Here is a 21,790-nt window from a genome sequence, read left to right on the forward strand (position 1 = left end):
CCCCTCTGGACATATGTTAAAGCATCACACATATTTACCTTCCATTGACCCCATACCCAAAGAGGCTGGAGGCCCCTAGTGAGATTAGTTACATGGCAGTGTTTTCTTGAAATTTCCATTACACAGGCAAGTCAGCAGGCAGGCTGAGGTGGTAGTTAATCAACTGGTCAGTGCTCAGCTGGAGCATTTCACAAGTGGGTATAAAACACATTAATTTGTTAGAATCAAGTGAAATTGCCTGTTTTTTGTTATGGTTCTACATTCTGCTGTAATTAAATTAAGTTAGACAGAATATATGCAATAATAACTAGTGTAAACTTCAATATAGTAAGTTTAAAATGACTCCTAACTCATGAATAAAATGTGTGATCATCTGCACTGTAATAAACACAGATGACAAAAAACAGGTTTATATTATTTATTATTAAAAGTTTAAGGCAAAAATCCTAAACAGTGCATCTCCTTCTCTGGACTGCAGGCTGCTTGTCCTCTGCTGGATACCTCCTGGTACTGCATCAACACCTGCAGCTCTGCAAGGGAGGAGCCGGGGGAGGTGTGGGAGAACTGCATTTAGTAGAGATAATTAAACAGAAAAGCTGTTTCTATGGTAAGTCTACCAGTGTCATCTTAAATACAGCCTACATCACAATTTATGCAGTTCAAATCATTGTTTTCCAGTATTAGTTTTCTAGATTTTATATATGGCACACGTTTCACATTCATGTCTGAATGATAAACTGCTGGGGAACTAACATGGAAGTCATCCTGGGGTCACCACAGTGCGGTTGCTCGTTCTCCTGCAGCTCTGGCATTTTATCATCAGTCTTCATACCTACAAAACAGGAAGAAAAAAGGACCAACTGTTATTTAACTTCCACAGTGAACCTACAGTTAATGAAGCAAGTTACTCTGAAAACAGAGTAAATTTTTACCACTTTTTTACCACTGCATCGATTTTGATAATTTATTCTGTCCATTTTGAGTGTTACAGGGGTGAATGCTAAATCAGTGGCGTACTCTTCTCTGTAAGATCTATAAAAATACTGGGTTCTTCTCGAAACATACCATACTCTTATGAAATGTATAGCATTAACAGTACTTATGGGAACTATTTGGTATTGTGGATCTTACCATGGTTTAACGGTGTAGATTCTCAGCCTCCTTCCACTGGTCGAGGCTCCTGTGATGAGAGACAAACAATGAGAGCCTGGCAGTGAACTGGTCAGCAGGTTCCTACCATTACTTTGATTGTTTTATATACCCCTACTGTTGTAAGGTTGCCACTCCTAACGACAAAAAACACATCCTGTGGTTCTCTATGTATGTGTAGTGTGTGTGTGTTTGGGCAGTGGCTGTGGAGAACAGAAAACCAAACATGTGTTGTCAATGTAAATTCAGGTTATCTTAGAATGTGAACATGCATTACATGTAAATAACTCAGTGTGTATGTCAATGTGAGGAAAAGTATGAAGTGTGATGAATCTAATATACAGTTAGAGGCATCTCAGCACCCTAATGTACATTCATTTGTTTGCAAACTGCAGAGGGGGACGAGACAAACTCATGACAACGACGTTCAAATATGTTGCAAACCTCGGGGGAAGGTAATACTGTTACAAAGCTGGACTTCGTACTGATACATCAGGGGTGTTATTGCAGAACCCCAAACAGAGCTGGGAGCTGCACCATAACCTTGTACAGAAGTAGACTTGCTCATTTTCAGTGTCAGTCTTGCAGATTTTGGGCAGTGCCCTTTTATAAGAGGCCATTAGAGACCAAAAGGGTTATTCTGGCATCACACTCTAAAAACAGGACAGACTAAAGATTTTGGCCAATCAGGATTGAGTACTTAGTTAGAAAATGGATCACAGTGCAGAGAAATACTTTGACAGCCTCCAGGGCTTGATTCATGGCATTGGCTGATCAGAGCTTGTGAGAACCATAGACTCCAGGTAGGACCACGGCCCTTTTACAGCTACAAGACAACTCCTGCGTACAAGCAACAAAAGGAAAATGCCAGTTGTGATGTACTGTATCAAAATGGCTGGCTGGTCACTGACATGACAAGTTAACAGGAAGAAGGACAAACCATGAGTATTAAGAAGTACCAACAGGAGAGAGGAGAGGAAAGCAGCAGTCCGGCACTACCGCAAAATTTCACTCAGAAGAACGATTCACTTTTCCTTCTCAAAAACAACTCATTGATAACAAATACCCAACAACTAAAAGTTAATATATTATTTGCTGTTTTACACACAAACCCAACCATCATTTAAGATCAATCTTCAAAGTTTTAAGTTTAATTTATTTTCACTGATTATTCATTAAGCGATTATCGGTCACATCACAAACAGGCCCCTTTGGGGTTTTTTTTTTTTTATATCTTTCAGGCAGTATTTATTGTGAAGTAGCAGTCACTGTTCAAAAGTATAAATCACAGCATTGTTATTGTGGCCCCCTGTTGAGGGGAAAAACAGCCTGGCTCAGAGGAAGTCAGCCGTAGGTATAAGACCGCTATCTTCTCACACCATATTGCAAGGTCGCTGCATCCTGGGCTTAGTGACTGGTTTAAAGAAATAAGTGGTCCCCCCCCCCCCTTTACCAGAATGATTTTTTAGAACTACAGTTACCTTGATGCTTTGGGGGATGTAAACAGGAAGCACAATGTTGCCATGAAAGTATGCTGAATTTGCTTTTAGCAGGTCCTAATATACCCATGGATGTACAGTCAATTATCACGGGATTACTTGGATACTGATGAAAACTTAACGTGGTGACTCAGTCTTGTTCTGAAGTCTTAAGGAGTGTCTATTTCTTTGATTTTTAGATGTTTAATCGTGATGGACATTGAAGACGTGATATTCTTGGGTTAGTGCAAATCACACAATCTAAAAATGTCTGTTCAATTTTATGACTCCAAGAAAGTGAGACTTTTTAATTACGATAATCTGGCGTTTGAAAGTACCTTAATTCATAATCTGTGTCACAGCTGCTGACATTGTTGGAAAAAAGTCTGCGGACAAACAATAACTAACTGTAGGTTCTTTTCAGAACACCGGCATGCAACCATTGCAGTTGTCTGTTGTAATTAGCAATGGGTGTGGTCAGAGTGGAGACACTTAATGTGATATACTCCGCAATACAGAAAATATGGGCGGAATTTAATAATTTAGTAATCTGTAATACAGGACAATCGTTGAATTTGCCAATCATGCTTTTCCCCTATCATTATTATAGCGTTTCTCACAACTCGTAAGCCAAAAGAACAGAAAATTTACAGGTATGTACGGGTGAAATAAATGAATAACATTGCACACACATTTCTATAGGCGTACTTGCATCATACGTCAAATTCATTGATCCTATATAGCATTTTCCTATAGAATTATTGACATTTTATTCATCCAACACATGATTACACACTGATGACAAAATGTGCTTAAATCATATAATAGGAAATTTGTGAAAAAATAATCTGGGAAAAATTCAGATTTCATAGGGCCCAAACTAAACCCCAAGTTTATAGTCCTTTACTCAATACAGAATTTATTTGAAAGCGACGAGAAATTGCTCAAAATGATCTAAGATAATTAGTTTGAATTTTAACATTTGCATTTTCAAGAGAAAGAAAATAATCCACACCAAACTCCATCTACACAAACAACGTTACAATGGTTGTGTTTTAAGGATCAAAGTACAGGCAATCTGCACTTGATTAACAAACAGGATGTCTGACAAGGGGATTTTCATTTTCTACAATCCCACCCAGAGCAACCCAAACAGCATGAGACATGTTTCACTTCGCAACTGCAAAGACATCCCAACCCCGTCCCACAAAGATTAATGTTTAAAGCTTTAGAGACAAAACCGGAGACAGAGGGAGTCAGGAGTAGTGATGACAGATGGAGCAGCTCTGTCTGTTACCAAGGTCAATGCAATGTCTACAAAATTCATTGATAAACAAAAGTGCTATAACATTTAAATAGTTTGAATCACTAATGATTTGTGATCCACACTAGGACTACTAATTCATGTGAAACAAAGATTGGCTGGCGCTCTTCTGAAATGGCGACAAATATATTGAAAAGGTAAAAAACCAGAAATAATTTTTTTTAGTTTTTTGATCAGACACTACACTATTTGACTGTAAAATGTAAAAGAGGCACAGCACAACCCCCCCCTCCCCCTAAAACTAACCAAAAAGCCTTCTTAAAGCATTACAGTAGTAAACCCCATGAGTTGGGCTTTGTGTTAAACTTTGTACATTGTTGCACACAACCTGCCTATTACCATTGCTAATTACTTTTTAAATATGCCAAAAAGTGTGTAGAAAGAGCAAGAATCACCAAAGTAAGCACAAGCTGAATGACAAGTATACAACTGAAATATCTTGTACAGTTGTACAAGACTTTCTAATGCTTTAGGTTCATACTTCATTTTGCTAAATACTTCAAGCAGTGCCAAAAAAATACATATCAGGATACTCCTCTCTTGACTTCCAGTGTTCCCAAAATGTCAGGTGTGTTGAGTTTCAGCACTGTGTTCCACACATCTGTGGTTAGAAACTCTAGTGTTGAACCAGTGACTCAGCCGTCCATACATATTTCCTTTCATGCATACATACAGAGAAGCCAAAGTACCACATACACACACACTGCACGGGCAATAATGCTTTACCACATCCACACACAAAAAAGTTTGAACAACAGATCTGCACTGTGATGCCATTCTTTGTAAGTGTGATGCCAGAAGCCCTGTAAACGTCACTGTGAGCAGCGACATGGTATGAGAGAGGACAGAGAGAAGAGTCAAGTTATGGGACAACTCTGCATCTTGTATTATAAACATGGATGGGACACTTACCTTTACTTGTTCAGCTGATCTGTGTAAGCATACCTCTGGCTGCAGTGCAAACAAGTCCAGGCTTTACTGTCCACTGACTTCTGCAGAACTACTCATCGTCAATGTAACCCAACTGCAGAGAAGAGCCTCTACTGTGGACTGGGGCAGCCTGTCTTTGACAAGCTGGCTGACAGCAGCTAACGCACTTCTCATTTACCCAAAGACATGAAACATACACACAACCACACAGGCACAACACGCCATCCTCTCTTCAACCGTAAGGTGCACGGGACTTCCTGCCTCAGGTAGGTTGGTGAATAGGAGGTTGGTCACGTCTACTAGTGCAGTTTCCTTTACAGTCAGGAATTTTCACAAAAAAGGAAAAATGAATATGGGAGGAGAGCAATTTTTTTGATTAAATAAAATCTTGACGAAGAACTTCTCTTTTGAAATCAGTGTCAAAGTTTTGGTTTCTATTTTTACTCCAATAATGCAAAGTCAAAATGTGTTGTGTGTGTGTGTGTGGGGGGGGGGGGGGGTTCTCTTCTGCATCAGGTTCCTGCTAGTTGTCCGGGTGGAGAGTTGTATAGAGTCTAAAATTTAAAAGGAAAATCGGGAGAATTACAACACCTGGAGAGGGCGATAAAAAAAAAAAAAAAACAAGAGTCTCCTGTGAAAATCAGGAGGGTTGGCATGTATATGGGTGATAGAAATCATTGTAACATGTAGCCTACTTAGACAAGTCTTGCTGGTTTTAAATACTTAGGGCTTGTTGATACATAAAAAAACAGATGGAGTAAGCACCTTCTCCCATAGATTTGACAAAACTCAAACTACTCCCAAAACAGTGGCAGAGGTTTTATTAGCGTTATCCAACCAGGTGTAGTCGCAGAAGAGTTGCTCCTTTTTGTGTGCGTAGAGAGTGTGTGGTTGAGCGAGAGAGGGGGAGCGGCAGGTGACCAGTGAAGTTTAGCAGTAAATGTACAGTGTAGGTTTATTTGTCAGCAAATAAAAGGCTGCAGATAAAATACCCGTGTTGTTTACCAGCTGCTGGAAAATTTAAGGGTGTTGAGCATTGTAGATGTCAAGCAGTTTCAAGCACCTACGCTGAGGGTTTACACTACAATACATCGGTCCAATAGAGTATCTCCGTATCAGCTTAACAGAAAAAGTAAAGTCTGTATTTTTGATTATACTTTCATTCATGCGGTTGGGATTTCTGAATACCCGGGTATACATAATACAGTCCAAGCCTACCCTGTAATATAGTTACTTTAGAGTCTCTTGACTCCTCTATTAAAAATATTGTGTCAAAGGGATGAGGGATATCCCTCTTCTGAAAATGTCAAAGATTTTTTTTACTACTTTTACTCAAAGTCCAAATATGTTGCAATAAGGGACATCCCTGTTTTTACTCTTTTAGTTGCTTAATAGTCTTTTAAGTGTGCTTTGGCGCCACCGTTACACAATTCCTTACAAAGAACTTATCTTTAAGAATGTTGATTCAATAGTTTGCTCTAATGCTAAATGTGTTGGCTGTAGGGGACTGACTATAAGAAATCTTGACTGTAAACTGCTCCTCAAATAGGTCTGTAGGTGGGTTTCCATTACTTTAACTTATTTAGCTGACACTTTTATCCAAACCGCCTTACAAGACTCTATATATGTCAGAGTTCACACACCTCTGGAGCAACCAGGGGTTAAGTGTCTTGCTCAGGGACACATTAATGGATGTGTCGCAGTGGGAATCAAACCCGCGTATCTCACATGTGTCTTATCCACTCCACCATCCATCAATTTAAAATTTTTGCATTTCCTCTTAAGTTTTTCAAAGTGCAACTGGAGAAATGCACCTTAAATATGAGAAATCTTCAAAGAAATCTCAAAATATTGCAAAGTTTTTATGCTTGGCTGAAGCGAAGTCTATCAATAAAAGCTAAATGGGTCAATCCAATGGAAACATAGCAAAGAAATCACTATGTAACATTAAATATAAATACATATTATATAACATAAAATAAATAATGCATGAAAACATAAATGCCATATATTTCAATCATCATTTGTCGACAAACCAGCAACCATTATGTGCATAACGGTAGTGGAAGAAAACATTAATTCACACTTTCTTTGGTGATTTTCTCTAAACTCGCTAAGTGTCAAAGCTTTGACGCAAGTGTTCTGCGGTAGGGGCAGTCTGGTGTTTCTTGGTAGTTCAACCTTGCGTACTTGGAAGAAGAATGGTCAAATATTGAAAACTATCCTACAGCGTTACAAGCTATAGTCCAAGTTATAGAGCTACCACCTATCATGATCAGCAATAAATGTACATTCCTTAAAATTAGGTGCTATTTGGCCCTCGAGAACGATAACTTTTCATTAACAAAACCACTCCAACCGAAGCTACAGACTTTGAATTTCTTGGTAGGGAAAGTTCCTTCTCATAGTCCAACACCTTTAAAGATGGTCAAACCTGTTAAAGAAAAACAAATTGTACACAACACCAACACACAGACATTACATTACAAGCTTTAAAATGTACACTTCGGTCAAGTCAATCAGAACTTGTAATTCTGTTTTGAAGGATCTTCAGATAGTGTGTATAGGATAATGTCTAGCAAAACTCTAAATTAGCCATGTTTTAATAAAAACATCTAATTTTATTTAATACTTACTTCCTAAGAACATTAGCAACTTTTGTAAGCCGCGTTTTCATCTTTCATTTATCCCCATGTTTTAATATCCAATTGTCCAACTTGTACCAATTCCAAAGAACAGGTTATTTGACTTTGACCTTTTCTCTGTGTGTGAAATTCCTATTAGGTTACATTTAGTAAGGAAATTCATTTAAACATCTGTCAATGGACAGTCTCATTTACATAAGTGAATCCAAAAGGGGGTTTGTTGTTGCATTAAATTCTGTGTTAATCTTGATAAAGTGAGAAAAGAACTGAAGGAATAAAGCATCAAAAAAGGTATTTTTTTACTCTTGAAATTATTGTAATTATGATTTCATCTAGAAAAACAACTCAGTGTAGAAGCCATCTAAAAAGTATAACATCTGGAATAATCCCAAAGGCTGAAATTGGGTGAGGTAAATAAAGCTGGTTTAATGTTGCATTCATATTTAGTTTAAGGATGTGATCTGAAAGATTAACACACACTAACATTGGTCCACACACACAATGGTTGTAAATTGGAGACCGAAGTTAGATTTTCTAACGAGACCTATACACATAGGATTTAACCAACCAACCCCAATCTGGTCTTGTGGACTAGACCTACCCTTCCCATATACTTCCATTCCCACAACAGAAGTGCAAGGAGTTATGCAACTACATCATGTTCAAGATTTTAGATAAATTTTCAAATTAATGACAATATACTTAAACATTATTGTAACTCTATAATGCCAATCCCTTTTTAAAAAAGTACTTTCTAGAGAGAATTTCTGTTGACATTTCGGGATCTGCATTTTAAACGTTAAGAGTACACCATACATTTTGAAAATGTTTTCAAGATCCTTTAAGTTGCAACTTTACAAGTCAGTCAAACATCTTGGGGTTTTATGTATATAGTTGTTTTATCTACAGGGTTTTTAATGCAAGAGGAAAGCCACAAGGCTAGATCAGCATCATTGCTTAACTGTATCCATACTATACAGTGTCAAGCCAAATGTGTTTGCTAATGCTGGCATCCTTGTTTTAATCCTCTGTTTTTCAGGTGTGAATCTTATGGAGGCTATTTGCACAAGTCCAGAGTTTTGGTTTATTTGCTAAAGCATTCCTGAGTCCACGCTATACAGCCACATACTCCTCCACAGTCCAAAACCTTTAAAGCTGGTCAAACCTGTTAAAGAAAAAATGTACATAACACAAACACACGTAACATTGCAGGTGAACACTCCATGACATCCAGTTCTGTTACCAAAATCCTCCAAGTATCTGTAGTCCTCTCAGATGCCACACAAAGATGATTTTCTTGATACTTTATAACCAAGCAACAATTCTTTTATTTTTAAGTCTAGTGCAGTGTGCATTACCCTACAGTGCAGTGCACAAAATGAATGATACAAGTAATTTATAAATTTCTTGGTCTCTTTCATACTCCAGTGATTTGTCTTTGGCTATCTGACAAATTAGAAGGCCCATAGGACGCATTGAAGTCATCCAGTTACAGGTCCAAATGTTGTCCAAAGTCAGCCAGCGGACAAACACTGTTACAACAAAAGAGCACTACGCAAGTGACTCTAAAAAGGTAAGGCTGGAAGCCACTTATCTTAAAAATTAAAGCATTATAAAAATGTATCAGAAGCTGCACTGTTGTAATGACACTCAACTACACGTAATGTGAATACACTTTCAACAGTCTGCAGAATGTCAGTCAAGCTAGTGCCAGGGAAAAATAAACAAAAACTCTGTGTTTGAAATCACATACTAATGTGTTAATCCAACCAAGTATGACGTCAAGCTTTGGATGTTGTGTGTTTAAACTGCATGCTATGTGGATTTTGGGTACGCAAGGTACTAGATCGGCAGCAGGAAGAATGAGCTTTCTGCTCATAATTGCCCCAAAATGTATTGCGTCTCTTCAGACTGTCCAATAGTGAAGTGATAGCAGACGGTTCTTGGATCACACTAGTTTGTTTACAATTGTCTTGCTTGCTTGTCTTGTCTATACTATTTCATCACTAAATTGGGTAATAGGATTTTGAAAATTGGCAGCTTTACAAAAACTGATAGTAAATTGAAAATAGGCTCCAATGTTTTTAGAGTTGAGAACTCCAGAAGCACCTGTGGAGGTAGGTAGTAAGCCAGCCGGTCAGTCAAACTTAGTCTCCTCTTGCCCCAGAGACCACTGGAGCCAACGCAGCCGACAACTTCCGCAACATTTACATATACTGTGTCGTATTGATTCCGAATAGTTAAGCGCTGCTTTAGGTAACCTTACGAGATAATGGCATACTTAATCGTTCATTTATTAGGCAGTATGCAGTACATTGTGACTGAGCAAGTAGTACGGTACGTTAGTATGAGATTTCAAACACATGCTTCATCTCAGAATATTCTCCATTTTCATAACAAAAATGCAGTCACGGTAACAATTATACTTGTCAAGATTGAAGTTGTAATTAATGCAAGCATACTTACACAGCACATCTCCTACCACAAAACTCAAATGCTTGCTGAGGCAAGCCAGTGTCTATTTGATGCCAAGTGATTTTACAATAGCTCAAAAGAGGTACTGACAGGATTCATGGGGAGCAGCCAAAGTGGACAGCAGAACAAAAATATTTAATTTCATTTGCAAGGACAACTTAATAACGGGGGTCTTTCATAAGGTAATTATGATACAACTTGACTAGCAATTGATAAACTTGCAGAGTTTAGGTACAATCTGTGGGTTTATGGGTTTAGATGATAACAAGGGGTAGCATGCCATCACAATTCAAGAGATTTGGTAAATTATCGCATGGTAATTAATACCAAGCATTATGCATTCATTGTACCCAATTTTAAGGCTTTGCATCCTGGGTAGAAGGCAGCTAACTACATCTGTATAAATAAGGTTGTTAAGTGTTCTGTTTTCTTTTGAGACGGTTTGTGGGCTCCTGCGTCTTGTAATATTGTCACAACACACATTAATGCAACTACAGCCCCTCAAATACAGAAAGGGACTGGTTATTGGGCACTGTTGAATCTCAATAATAAGAGGCAGTGTGAGATGTCAAGCCTCAAAACAGACCGAAACCAGAACTTTGGTAAAGTATATAAATACTGCAGTTTCTAGCTGTACCGAGGTAAAACAGTAAGGGTTAGTCCATTACCCACAGTTAAACTGCAGAGCATGCGGGGAAACTTCTTTCAGCCACATGAAAATGGATCTGTGCAACCCAATTCACATTGAAATTCAGTGTTAAATGGTATTAGATTATGAAGCCAATTAAAACCGTCTTCCCTCTGTGTAGTGACAAAATTTAAAAGGGAATATACAAGCTGTCGACAGTGAAATGTCAGCATGTCTTGTGAGTAACAAAGTCGAAAAGGTGTAACAGAGTGTGTCCATTTTCCAATCCAATAAGAGCCACCGATGAAGTTTACCTTACTTGATATTCTGAAAGCCAGAACTGAATCTCTGGATTTCTTGTCTTCTTACAGGTCCAGAAAAATGAATGCATCGTCACAGCACACAATTACAAGTAGTGCAAGTTTAGGATGTATATCTAATAGCAACACTGGCTATGTTTTCTGACTTGTGTTATACTAGTTTCACATAGCTCTGTGAAAATCATTAATAGACATGAATAGACTAGGCATTATATTTTCATCCATAGATGGAACTTAACTATATTTGAGCTTTAGTTTCTGGTGGTTATCCTGCTTTCAAAACTGACCACTATGCATGTTGTCAGCTGAGCCTCTTGCCACTAAAGGCAGATTTACTCATGCCAACAAATAGTGTAACAATTACAGTCAACACCTAAAATGTCATGTCAATACTTCAATCAAGACTCTGTTGACCTCTATTGTACCCAAAAAAGGTTTGTAAAGGATCAGTCAAACTTAGTAACTTGGTGCCAACTAACTAAGAAGCTGTTACCATGTTTAAACTGTTTTCACTTTTATCACTTAGGGGACTGTGGTTATAGGCCTTGTATTTGCTTAACACTGCTAAAACAATGCCAACATCTAGTAATTTTGCATTGGGGCTTTTTAGGGCATTTTCACACCTTAAAAGGTCTGCCTTTTTGTTACACTGTACAGTTGATCCAGTTAGTTTTGGTTTCCCATTGCTATTATGCAAATGAATTAAAATATAGATGACATAGCTACATCCTGTCGTCATCACATAAGTGAGCTGCATCTCCCTATACTTTTGATTGGTTTGTAGATGGGCATACGTCTGACAGACATGTTGTCAATCCAGCATGTAGCCTTCTATCGCAGCTTGAATGGAGAAAAATTAACATTAATTTCTCTGCAGCTATAATAACCATAATTAATAACTTTGTCTCTTCTCGCCATGTGCTACCAGGCGTAGTTTTGCTGCAATGCACTTTATGGTTGTGGCAATAGACTGCCAGAACTTAACAGAACCCATACAAAAAGAATGTTTGCACTAGAACGGAACAGTGGTTGGTTGGACCCGAACTGAGACCACATCGTTTTGTCAAAAAGGTTCACACCTGCAAATCTGGTTTAGATCAAATGAGGCAGGTGTGAAAGGGCCCTTGTATCCTGATCTCAATGCTAGAAGCATAACTGAGGCTAAAAGCTTAATGATGTCCAAAAAGTCATCATTAAGAGAAATACAAAACAGTCAAAAGGTTGCTTTCGTAATAAATAAATTTCATAACAATTTCAAACATAATCCAGATGCTACGACGAAGGCAACACTAACTAGAAGTGCAGTTTTTTTTGGTCACCTTTTCTATGACAATTGATGATTTTTCTACAAGTTTAATAAGCGTGACCAAGGTGATCCTATTATATTATTAGCCTGCATGTAAACACAGCCATTAACCCCTGGTTCCAAACATGCACACAAGACACACACTAATGTGCACAGTATGAGTGACAGGCGAGTAGGTGATGAGCGCGCGCACACACACACACACACACACACTTTCTTAAAGGTTCTATGTGTAATATTTCTGCTCTCCTGAAGCAAGACTGTAAAATTACTGGATGCCAAAGTTTTATGTTTCAAAGAGTTGAGCACTCCATTTCCACTGAGTGCTTGTGGAGTGAAATTGTTTTAAAAATACACAATAAACTAAGTTTCCTTTACATTACAATATTAAGTGCCAACTAGTCTTTGTCTGTGCCATTTGCACTAGCCGTGTCCCAGCTTACTTATTTGTTAATAAACCGACAATAGTACGTATACTGGATGTCAGCTTGTTATCTGAATTTGCTGGGAAGAAAATAAAGAAAACAAGGTGGGACATTTGCAGCGAGCATATGCTTCAGACAGGCCACACAAATTTAGATTGTGTTATACGCATCACTGAATAAAAGAGGTCAGGACTGTGGCAGATATAACACATAGAGCCATTAAGACCTAATGTGGCAGTTTTATCCACATTTCATTTGTGCAAACAACCAACTGTTAGGATTTGGTTGCTTTTTGCTAACGAATTGTTCTTTTCAACTTTTAAGAATAAATGTTAAAGGTTTGTCCTGATAGAACCAATGTCTCTTTATTATAATACATGCTTTGACTCCAAATGTATGGCACAAAACACAGCCATAGAAAGTTGAGAAAAATGTTACAATTATCACTTCACGGGGACTCACAGAGCATAATACATCTAGAAAAGAAAATTATACATGGGTCAGAAAGAACTAACGGACCACATGTGATTGACCTCTTTCCATACTACTGACAACACAAAGTAAAAAATGAAAATATTGACTTAGTCATAAAATTGTCAATTGTCAAGCTAAAATGTAGCAACAATTTAAACTTAAATACAAGAAATGAATGCACGTTTGTTTTGGATAATCTATACAAATGGTGCTGCTGGGAGTGTCAAAGAGCAGCGTTTAAAAACGGGGTTTCTTAGACGGACCATCAAACTCCTCACGGACCCTGCCGAACCCCGGGTTACCAGGACCCATTCCCCTAGGACCACCCTGGGCGAAGCGCTCATTGCGCTGTGGGGGTCAATTTGCCAGGCAGATAGGAAGTTGGGGAATAAGGTATGGGATGTGTTCAGTGCGCAAGCACACAGTTCATGTCCATATGGAAATGTATAAAAGAAGGTATGGCAATAGGGGTGATTTGTTTTATATCATGAGCAGATTTACAAAACAACCAGCAGGAGACACATCCGAAGAAACCGTTCGTTCCAATATGAAGGTCCACAGGTGCCACAGGTTACATACGGAAAAGGAAGAGAGGGTAATGCTTTTGTTAGTGAGTGCCTACCTAGTATGGTCTCTCCAGTGCATGCCAAGACTAGCCTATAGTCTTCTTTACTAGTTTTTAGGTCAAGCGTTTTGTAAATGCTGACCATATTTGTCTCTTCATGAGAATTGCATATATGAACAGTTAAATACCAAAACCTCTTGAATGAGGTCTTAACAAAAAAAGACATATCTTTATAAAATATATAAAGTTAAAAAGAGACAAACATTTTTTAGTCCTTTAGATGCAAGTAGAAATCAAGTTTCCTTTTGACAAAATTGTGGGGAAAATATGAGAGAGCTAGTGTAACAAATTCTGACTGAACTAAGTTCCACAGTTTCCTGAAAAGAAATGATTGTGTATTAATCATCTATCCAGCGATCACAGCACCTCTTAGGGCACTGCATTGATAAAATGGAAAAAAAACTTAACTAATGGCGTCCAATGTGACAGGAATTGTACCAGAAATTCATCTGCAGAATTTTGGCACTGAGGGGGCGGGGGGTTACAGTAAAATGTAAACATTGCACAAGACATTCACCACCAACTTTTTCCTCCAACAACAAAGTAATCTGTTTATCAATATACACACTTTACATGCCATTTATGACAGATTTTGTGAAACGAGTGAATGTCTCAAAAGCCAAAAACCCAACAGAGGGGATGGCTTTGATTTACAACACAAGGCCAGAATGGAACAATATAGTAACAGAACATATATGTAAAGTAGAATATGAATATATCTTGACCAGAATCTACCCAGCATCAATCTGCTCAGCCTACTAAATTATAATAACTTTAACTGAGCTTTACAGTGTCAAGGTACTCACTTGATGGATTGCCAACTATATTGCCAACAAGCTTTAACCTAAAATTATTTTTTACTGCTTAAGCTTTTTCAAATTCACATTTAGGGTAAATGGTGCTTTAAATTCAAAGCAAGACTAAATACTTAGGCTAGCGTTTTATTAGCATGAGTAAAGTTTGACAAATTACAAATGTGAAGCGCACCATTCTTCAATTATGAAAGTAAGTTGAAGGACATATTGTACAACAAATGAAAGCTTTTTATATAGAATGTCAAAGCTTGATAAAGTAATTTCTGGAAATGAGTTTCATTCACCTACAATGTTAACACACATTTAGCCGTTCTTACCGTCAACGGTAATCAAGAAACAAACTTAGTACTGATACTATAATTCCGCCAGAAGCAGTCCAGTAATCACCAATCCTACACAAATATGGTAACAAGGCTGCCTGCCCCCATCAATTAATCCTGCTGTAATATAAAATTTTGAATTATCTTCTTTCAAGATTGAATACCTTATACCGTCAGCCTGCACTAAAAGCATTTTAACTGCTCAGTTACAAAAAAAGATGACGATAGGAAGGTACAGGTTGCTGGTCCAGAAGATGAACTACACCCCCAACACGTAGCATGTTCATACAACTTCATTTCTTCTCATGACAGGCGATACATGAAACTGCTAGCACAGTATGAAAAAGGGATTAAAAACTAAAAACACAGTCAACTATTAAGAGAAAAAACACTGGTAGATGCCATTCTGCCCCCGCTCAAGAAAAAGTGCCTGTCCCGCTCACATGAGACAGGGCTTGCAATAGCAGTCCACTACACAAACGCTGTGATAAAGGTGAGCAGAGCCACTGAAGTCTGTCTACAGCTGTCAGAAAGCACCCCGGAGAGCAATTTATTATGATTTAGTGCAGGTTGACGGTTTTGTAGCTGGAATGCAGCAAGATTCAGGTGAAGGTAACTGAGGGGGCTTGGCTTGCCAGTGAAAGAAACCCTATCAGGCAGGCAGCATCTGTCACATTCACCAACCAGCAAGCCACCTGAAGATGGCTGGGAACACAAATCATTCCGATTTTCTCATCTTGCTTGGCCAGCTGGCCATGTTTAAAATCAGCTGGGAGTCTTTCAAACAGAGATGAAAGCCAAACACAAACTACATTAACTACTGATCTTCCAAAAAGTGAGATACGTTACCATTTCGTTGCCCATCAAGCCTCCTGATGATGGTCCCATTCCCTGCTTTCCCTCAAAGCCCAGTCCACCCATGGGGAACTTCTGGTTGGATCCACCAAAGGGCATATCTAACAGAAACAACATGCAAACAAGTCAAGTACACATACTGCACTTACAAATAAAATCATCAGATAAACGGAGCCTGTTGATCAAAGATGATTTAGTAAAATTAGACATATTTTAGGGATAAATATTTACATAGACATCAGTGAGTCATTTAAAAGGTAATCACACAACCTTGAAAAAGAAGAACATAGAAACAGGGTACCCCCGGGGTTCTCAGTTAAATTTAAGACCTTTTCAATACCATTTAGAATGAAATTTAAAGCTAACTTCACGGCTATACTGGCAAAAGTAAAGGACATAATAAAGCCCAAGAAATGTATTTTTTGATAAGTACTTGAATTTAATAAAATGTATAATACTACTACTCACATTCATATTTAATACATAATAGCTTTGTGAGAGGTGTGTACTCTAATCTAAAGAGAAAAAGATGTGTATTTGCTGCATTAGGAGCCCACAAAGAGGAACTGAGCAAAACTCCTCACAAGCTTGACACTGCTTTTCTTAATTTCAGTAGCCAGCAAGGCTAGCTGATTGGCTAAGCAAACCGTGAACTGTAGTTCTATAGAGCTAACAGGTAGTCAGCTGATGTGCAAGTAGTAAAACATGTTATACATTTGACAGTTATTTATAACGTAATGGTATTTATTTAATCCAATGAAAGAACAAACTTTTTAAGACCTTTGTAAATTAATTAAATTAGTTCTAAACCATCAATGGAATTACTGAAAAACAACTTACCACCCATGCCCAAAGCTCCACCAGGAGTCATCCTTATATCCCTGTCCCTCTTTAATAAGACATGAGAAGAAACATTAAAACTTGAAATGCTGATAAATTAGCAAGGTAAACTGCACATAAGTAATAGTGTTGTATTCTAAGAGCAAGTTTAACTCACATCCATGAAGTTGCCCATCCTGTAGTTTTCCTCACGCTGGCGGCGCATCTGTTCTTCCATCTCCCTCTTGCGAACCATCTCTTCCTCCCGCCTGCGTCGCTCTTCTTCTTGTCTGTTTACAAAGATGAAAATAGAAAATCAAATTAATTTCTTTTTAAAAAGGAGAACAGTGGGCAAACATGTACAAATTCACTCATCATTGTTAACGGCGCTGAAATATACTATCCCAGACAGTATAGGACAAGGTAAATGACTAACATGTGCCTCAATCTACAACCAAACAGAATTATCACTAACAAATACCTGAGCTGCATCTCTTTCCTCTTCTGCATCTCCTGACTGTGCAACTCCTCCATGCGTCGCAGTTCCTCCTGTCGCCTCAGCAGATCTGAAAGGAAGCATGAAGCAAACACATTTAATTATGGCACCTGTGAGTGTTCTCCACATCATGTGAGTGACACATCTTTTGTAGTAATAAATAAAACATTTTTAAACCTAACATCACTTGCCTTGTCGGAGCAGGTTGGCCTGGTGCTCATGGTAAGCGTCCTCCATCTCACTCTCCAGCTTCTCACGAGCCTCACGCATGTTCTTCTCTACCTGTTGCCTCTGCTGCTTCTCCATTTCATCCAGGGACTTCCATCGCTTGGAGTATTCGAATTCGAAAGTTCCTGGACGAGCAAAACGAGGAGGTTCCTCACGCTCTCTGTAGATGCAAAAAACACAATATACAGGTATGTTAAGTTGAACAGGTTGTCCCATTGAGTTCTGCCCTGTAGGATGGAAATACTAAAGCCATGTTAAATGCTCTATAGCAAACATGGGTGCAAAAATATTTTGAGTTGGTGGGAAAAACAATGTCTGACGAAAAAACAGCATAGGCAGAGTTCTTTTTAACCCATATTATAGAAACAACCCAATTTTTCATCCCAATTAAACTTTTCATTAATACTAAACCTTATATTGCTTGCAGTATAGGTACTTTAAAGGCTGCAGACAACCCCCTTTCTGCTGTTTCTCTTGATTTACAGATTAACATCTGTCACTCCACACAGAAGATTGATTTTAACAGCTGCAATCCCCCACCCCCAATACTTACATCTACATGACACCATCTGCTGCTCACAAATGACTTGAAGCAAATAATTTACATAATAAAGATTACTGTGCCCGAGACTTAAGTGCACCTTTTTCAACTCAAATTAAAAAACAACTTTACTTATTCCCACAAAGGCAAATGTATGATGTGAACACAACAAATAGTGATACACTTACGCTTGATATCTGGGGTTTTTCTGGGCCAATTTCTCTGGAAGACCATCTTCATCATCAAACTGCTCCAGAGGCTCAACCACAACAGGCCGGGGTTGCCTGAAAACGATGAAACAAACATAATAAGCAAAAGGTTTCACACATCTTTTCCGGGGTATGTTGACTCATTGAGCGCAACAATGTGCTTTTGGAAATTTTGCTGCGCTTACGTGGTGAGCAGGAATACCCCCTCGTTGCACCGATCCAGGGCCTTTCTGGCAGCAGGTTTGGAGGCAAATTCGACAATGCCTTTGCCAGTGGATCGCCCACGGTCATCCACAATGACAATGGCCCTCTCGACCATTCCAAACTGTGAGAAAGCTTCTTCCAGGAGCTCATTGGAAACAAATGGTGACAGATTCTTCACAGACAAAGCTGCAGAGTGTGTAGCAAATCGGACACGCAGGGGTCTGCCTTTCATAGGTGTGTCATCCAACTCTGCTTTTGCTATCTCTGCAAGTGCACGGGACTCCTGCAAGAAATGAAATGCAACTTTTAAAAAGCGACTTGTTCATCTTAATTGCAGCAATATTCCTGTGAATGTATGAAATGAATATCTTACCAATCGGATGAAGCCAAAGCCTTTGTTTTTGTTGATGAAGACCTCGCTGGGCTCCCCATATTTTGCAAACAGCTTCTTGAAATCTTCCTCTGTGATGTCGTTGGGCAGGTTCCCAATGAACAGACGACACCGCTGTGTGTACGACTTTTCACCAGGTTTCAACAACATGGACAGTGTTGCAATAAAAGGCTGTTGATAGACAACAATAACAATGTGAATTAAACTCTCAGATCTGTGTGCTAAACCAAATAATACCATTACACGCAAACGACAAAAAATAAAATCAGAGCTGAAAAGGATATATTATAATATATAATTATTAGTTTGTAAAAAAGTCTTGTTCATATAAGTGCTCGCGTAACATCAATTCACTATTGACAACCAAATGCCCATCCCCCACACACTGCGAGTGTCCAAAGGAAAATAACCCACATTTTCTGAAGTTAGTCTTCGGAAAACTTGCGTACGCGAGATGAGTGAAGAAAACAAATTGGTGCTCAAGAGTAGTATAACAGTATAATAGTACGTTCATATTGTATTTGTTTGTTTTACTAACGTTAGAACAAATGTGACTGCACGGCCATTGAACAAGATGGCGGACAGCAGGGGCTACTAAACCAGAGTGTGCGTGATTTCAGTCTCGGCTGGTACCGCCATTACCCGCACCAAACACACGAATTAAAACGAGATTAAGACCGATGATACAGACTGGTAGCCGTTGAGAGAACCCAGAATAGACCGCCCGCTCGGGCAGTAATAAATATCGAGCGTATTGGCAGTCGTGCCGAATGAGCTAGCATTAGCTAACAACAATGGCTGTCGACGCCATTTGCAGCAGAACATGTAAAAAAATAAATAAAATTAAAATAAATACAGACCTTCGGCTGGCTCCCTCCTGACTCCGCTTCAGCGATGTCCATATTATCCGGTACCTCCCGCTCTTGTCTGGGGGGAATCATCGGTGGCCCTGTTCTCTGGCCTTGAGCAGGGCCTGTCCTCTGGCCTTGCTGTGGTCCTGGTTTCGGGCCCTGCTGTGGCGACGGCTTAGGGCCTTGCTGTGGCGACGGCTTCGGGTGTGGAGGCTGCTTCTGCTGCTGTCCGTTAGCATTCCCCACCGGTGACTTGAGCTGCGGGTTCTGGTTCTTGTTTGCCTGGTTAGGTGGAGGGGAGGTCATGATGGGTTTGGGCGCAGGTGACTGAATCTTCGGCTGGGGTGTAACGTTAGGGGTTGTCGGTGTCCGTTGCTGCTGCGACTCCGGCTGTTGTTCTGCCGGCTTCTGCTGCTGCTGCATCGGGCCTTTCATTGTGAGAGCCGGGCCGGGGCTCGGCGGAGGGATTATTGGCAGCGACTGGTTCTGTTGTGGTTTTTGGGGAGCCAGCTGTGGACCCTGATTTCCCGGTCTGTTAAAGTTATTGTTTGCTCCTCTCCGGTTTTGGTTTTGATTTTGAAAAGGATGGCTCCGGAAATTCGGGTTTCCCATTAGCCCACCCCGCATCGGGCCGCCGGGCCCACCGCCTCTACGTTGCTGGAAATTATTCATCCCAAGGCCGCCACGATTATTGTTAAATCGAGACATTGATCCTTATATCAGCAAAAACTTAAAAATACGTTTTAGACTTGCTGCTTAACAACCGCGTCCTACCGGTGTTTGCAGGTCGCACTCCTCAAAATGGCGACTAACGGTTGAGCCTACAGTGGTCTTTCTTCTCCAGCACACGGAGAGCCGCCCCGCTCTGCTCATTGGTCCGCTGCTCGACAGGAGGAGGAGCCACCGCGACGTTTAGTCGCCACCCAGAGATTTTGATTTTGCTCTTGTTTTGGGAGTTTGTTCCAGGTAAATGTAGCATAAAAAACTGAACGCTGCTTCTCCATGTTTAGTTTTGACTCTGGGGACGAACTGAGAGGTATGGATGGTTCATAACGTACCATAACCGCTCAGTGCTTTATAAACCAACAGCAGTATTTTGAAATCAATTATTTGTCAGGAGGCCAGTGTAAAGACCTCAGAACTGGAGTGATGTGATCCACTTTGTTGGTCTTAGTGGGGACTGGAGCAGCAGCTTCTGAATTAGCTGCAGCTGTCTGATCAGTTCTTTAGGGAGACCCGTAAAGACACCGTTACAGTAGTCGAGTCAAATGAAGATAAATGCATGAACACGTTTTTCCTGGTCCTGCTTTGAACAATATCATAGTCTTTAGGTGATTGTAGGCTGACTTTTTAATTGTCTTAATGTGGCTGCTGAAATTCAGGTCTAACTCCATGACTACACCAAGATTTCAGGCTTGAGTTTTGTGATTTTTAACATTACTGACTGAAGGGGAGCACTGACTTTTAAATAATTATTTCTTGGCTCCAAAAACAAACTCTTCAGTTTTATCTTTGTTTAATTTAAGGCAGTTCCATCACACCAATCATTGATTTGTTTATTGCAGTTACTCAGCGCTTGTATGGGATCATAGTTCCCTGGTGATATGGTTAACAACTGGGCTGTTTGTCCCTTGTTCCAACCATAGACTGTGTAAAACAAGGTTCCAACAAAATATAGCATCTATACCATATGTCACTTCTTACTTGAACCAGTTTGTCAATTATCTGTGCTTTAGAAATGTTTGGATGTTGCCCCATAAATACTTAGGCTACTTATAAACAAGGTGAAGGACAGATCCTTTAGGATTATTTGTGGGGTTGGGCGATATACATACACTAACATACATTTATTAATTTAGCTGATGCTTTTATCCAAAGCGACTTACAATTGCTTTATATGTAAGAGGTCGCACGCCTCTGGAGCAACTAGGGGTAAAGTGTCTTGCTCAGGGACATTGGTGTCTCATAGTGGATTCGAACCTGGGTCTCTCACACCAAAAGGCATGTGTCTTATCCACTGCACTGTCACCACCCCCAAAATGGCCAAAAATGTTATCACGATAAAAAAACAAAATCATTCTATCGATAGCTATCACTATCAATATTTATAGACAATTAAAAACATCTTAAAAATTGCTAATTTGTTCATGATTTAGATGAATTAACTCAAACATTTATTTGAACATTTATTAGTGTTAATTATCATTATTGTTTATTGCCCAGCCCTAATTATTTGTAGAGTCCACCCTATCAAGCATTACATGAAGAGGTTTAAATTGATT

General features: G+C 39.3%; 1 protein-coding gene across 4 annotated transcripts; it reads right to left on the reverse strand.

The window, feature by feature from the left end:
* Positions 1-404: 404 nt before the first annotated feature.
* sfpq (splicing factor proline/glutamine-rich) lies at positions 405-20,489 on the reverse strand. 4 transcript variants are annotated; one of them, XM_046059383.1, is made up of 12 exons: positions 19,518-20,489; positions 18,640-18,828; positions 18,248-18,549; positions 18,042-18,137; positions 17,276-17,472; positions 17,070-17,154; positions 16,767-16,878; positions 16,610-16,658; positions 15,764-15,870; positions 1,132-1,180; positions 754-832; positions 405-530 (listed from the first exon to the last, which is right to left on the reverse strand). In XM_046059383.1, the coding sequence occupies exons 1-10, from the start codon at positions 20,214-20,216 to the stop codon at positions 1,154-1,156; spliced, it is 1,863 nt and encodes a 620-aa protein (XP_045915339.1). In that variant the 5' UTR covers positions 20,217-20,489; the 3' UTR covers positions 405-530; positions 754-832; positions 1,132-1,153. The 4 variants fall into 4 exon arrangements, with proteins under 4 accessions (XP_045915339.1, XP_045915340.1, XP_045915337.1 ...); XM_046059384.1 differs by having other exon boundaries at positions 405-564; XM_046059381.1 differs by having other exon boundaries at positions 1,132-13,502.
* Positions 20,490-21,790: the final 1,301 nt, after the last annotated feature.

Source organism: Micropterus dolomieu, linkage group LG09, assembly GCF_021292245.1.
Source record: "Micropterus dolomieu isolate WLL.071019.BEF.003 ecotype Adirondacks linkage group LG09, ASM2129224v1, whole genome shotgun sequence".
Classification (NCBI taxonomy): Eukaryota; Metazoa; Chordata; class Actinopteri; order Centrarchiformes; family Centrarchidae; genus Micropterus; species Micropterus dolomieu.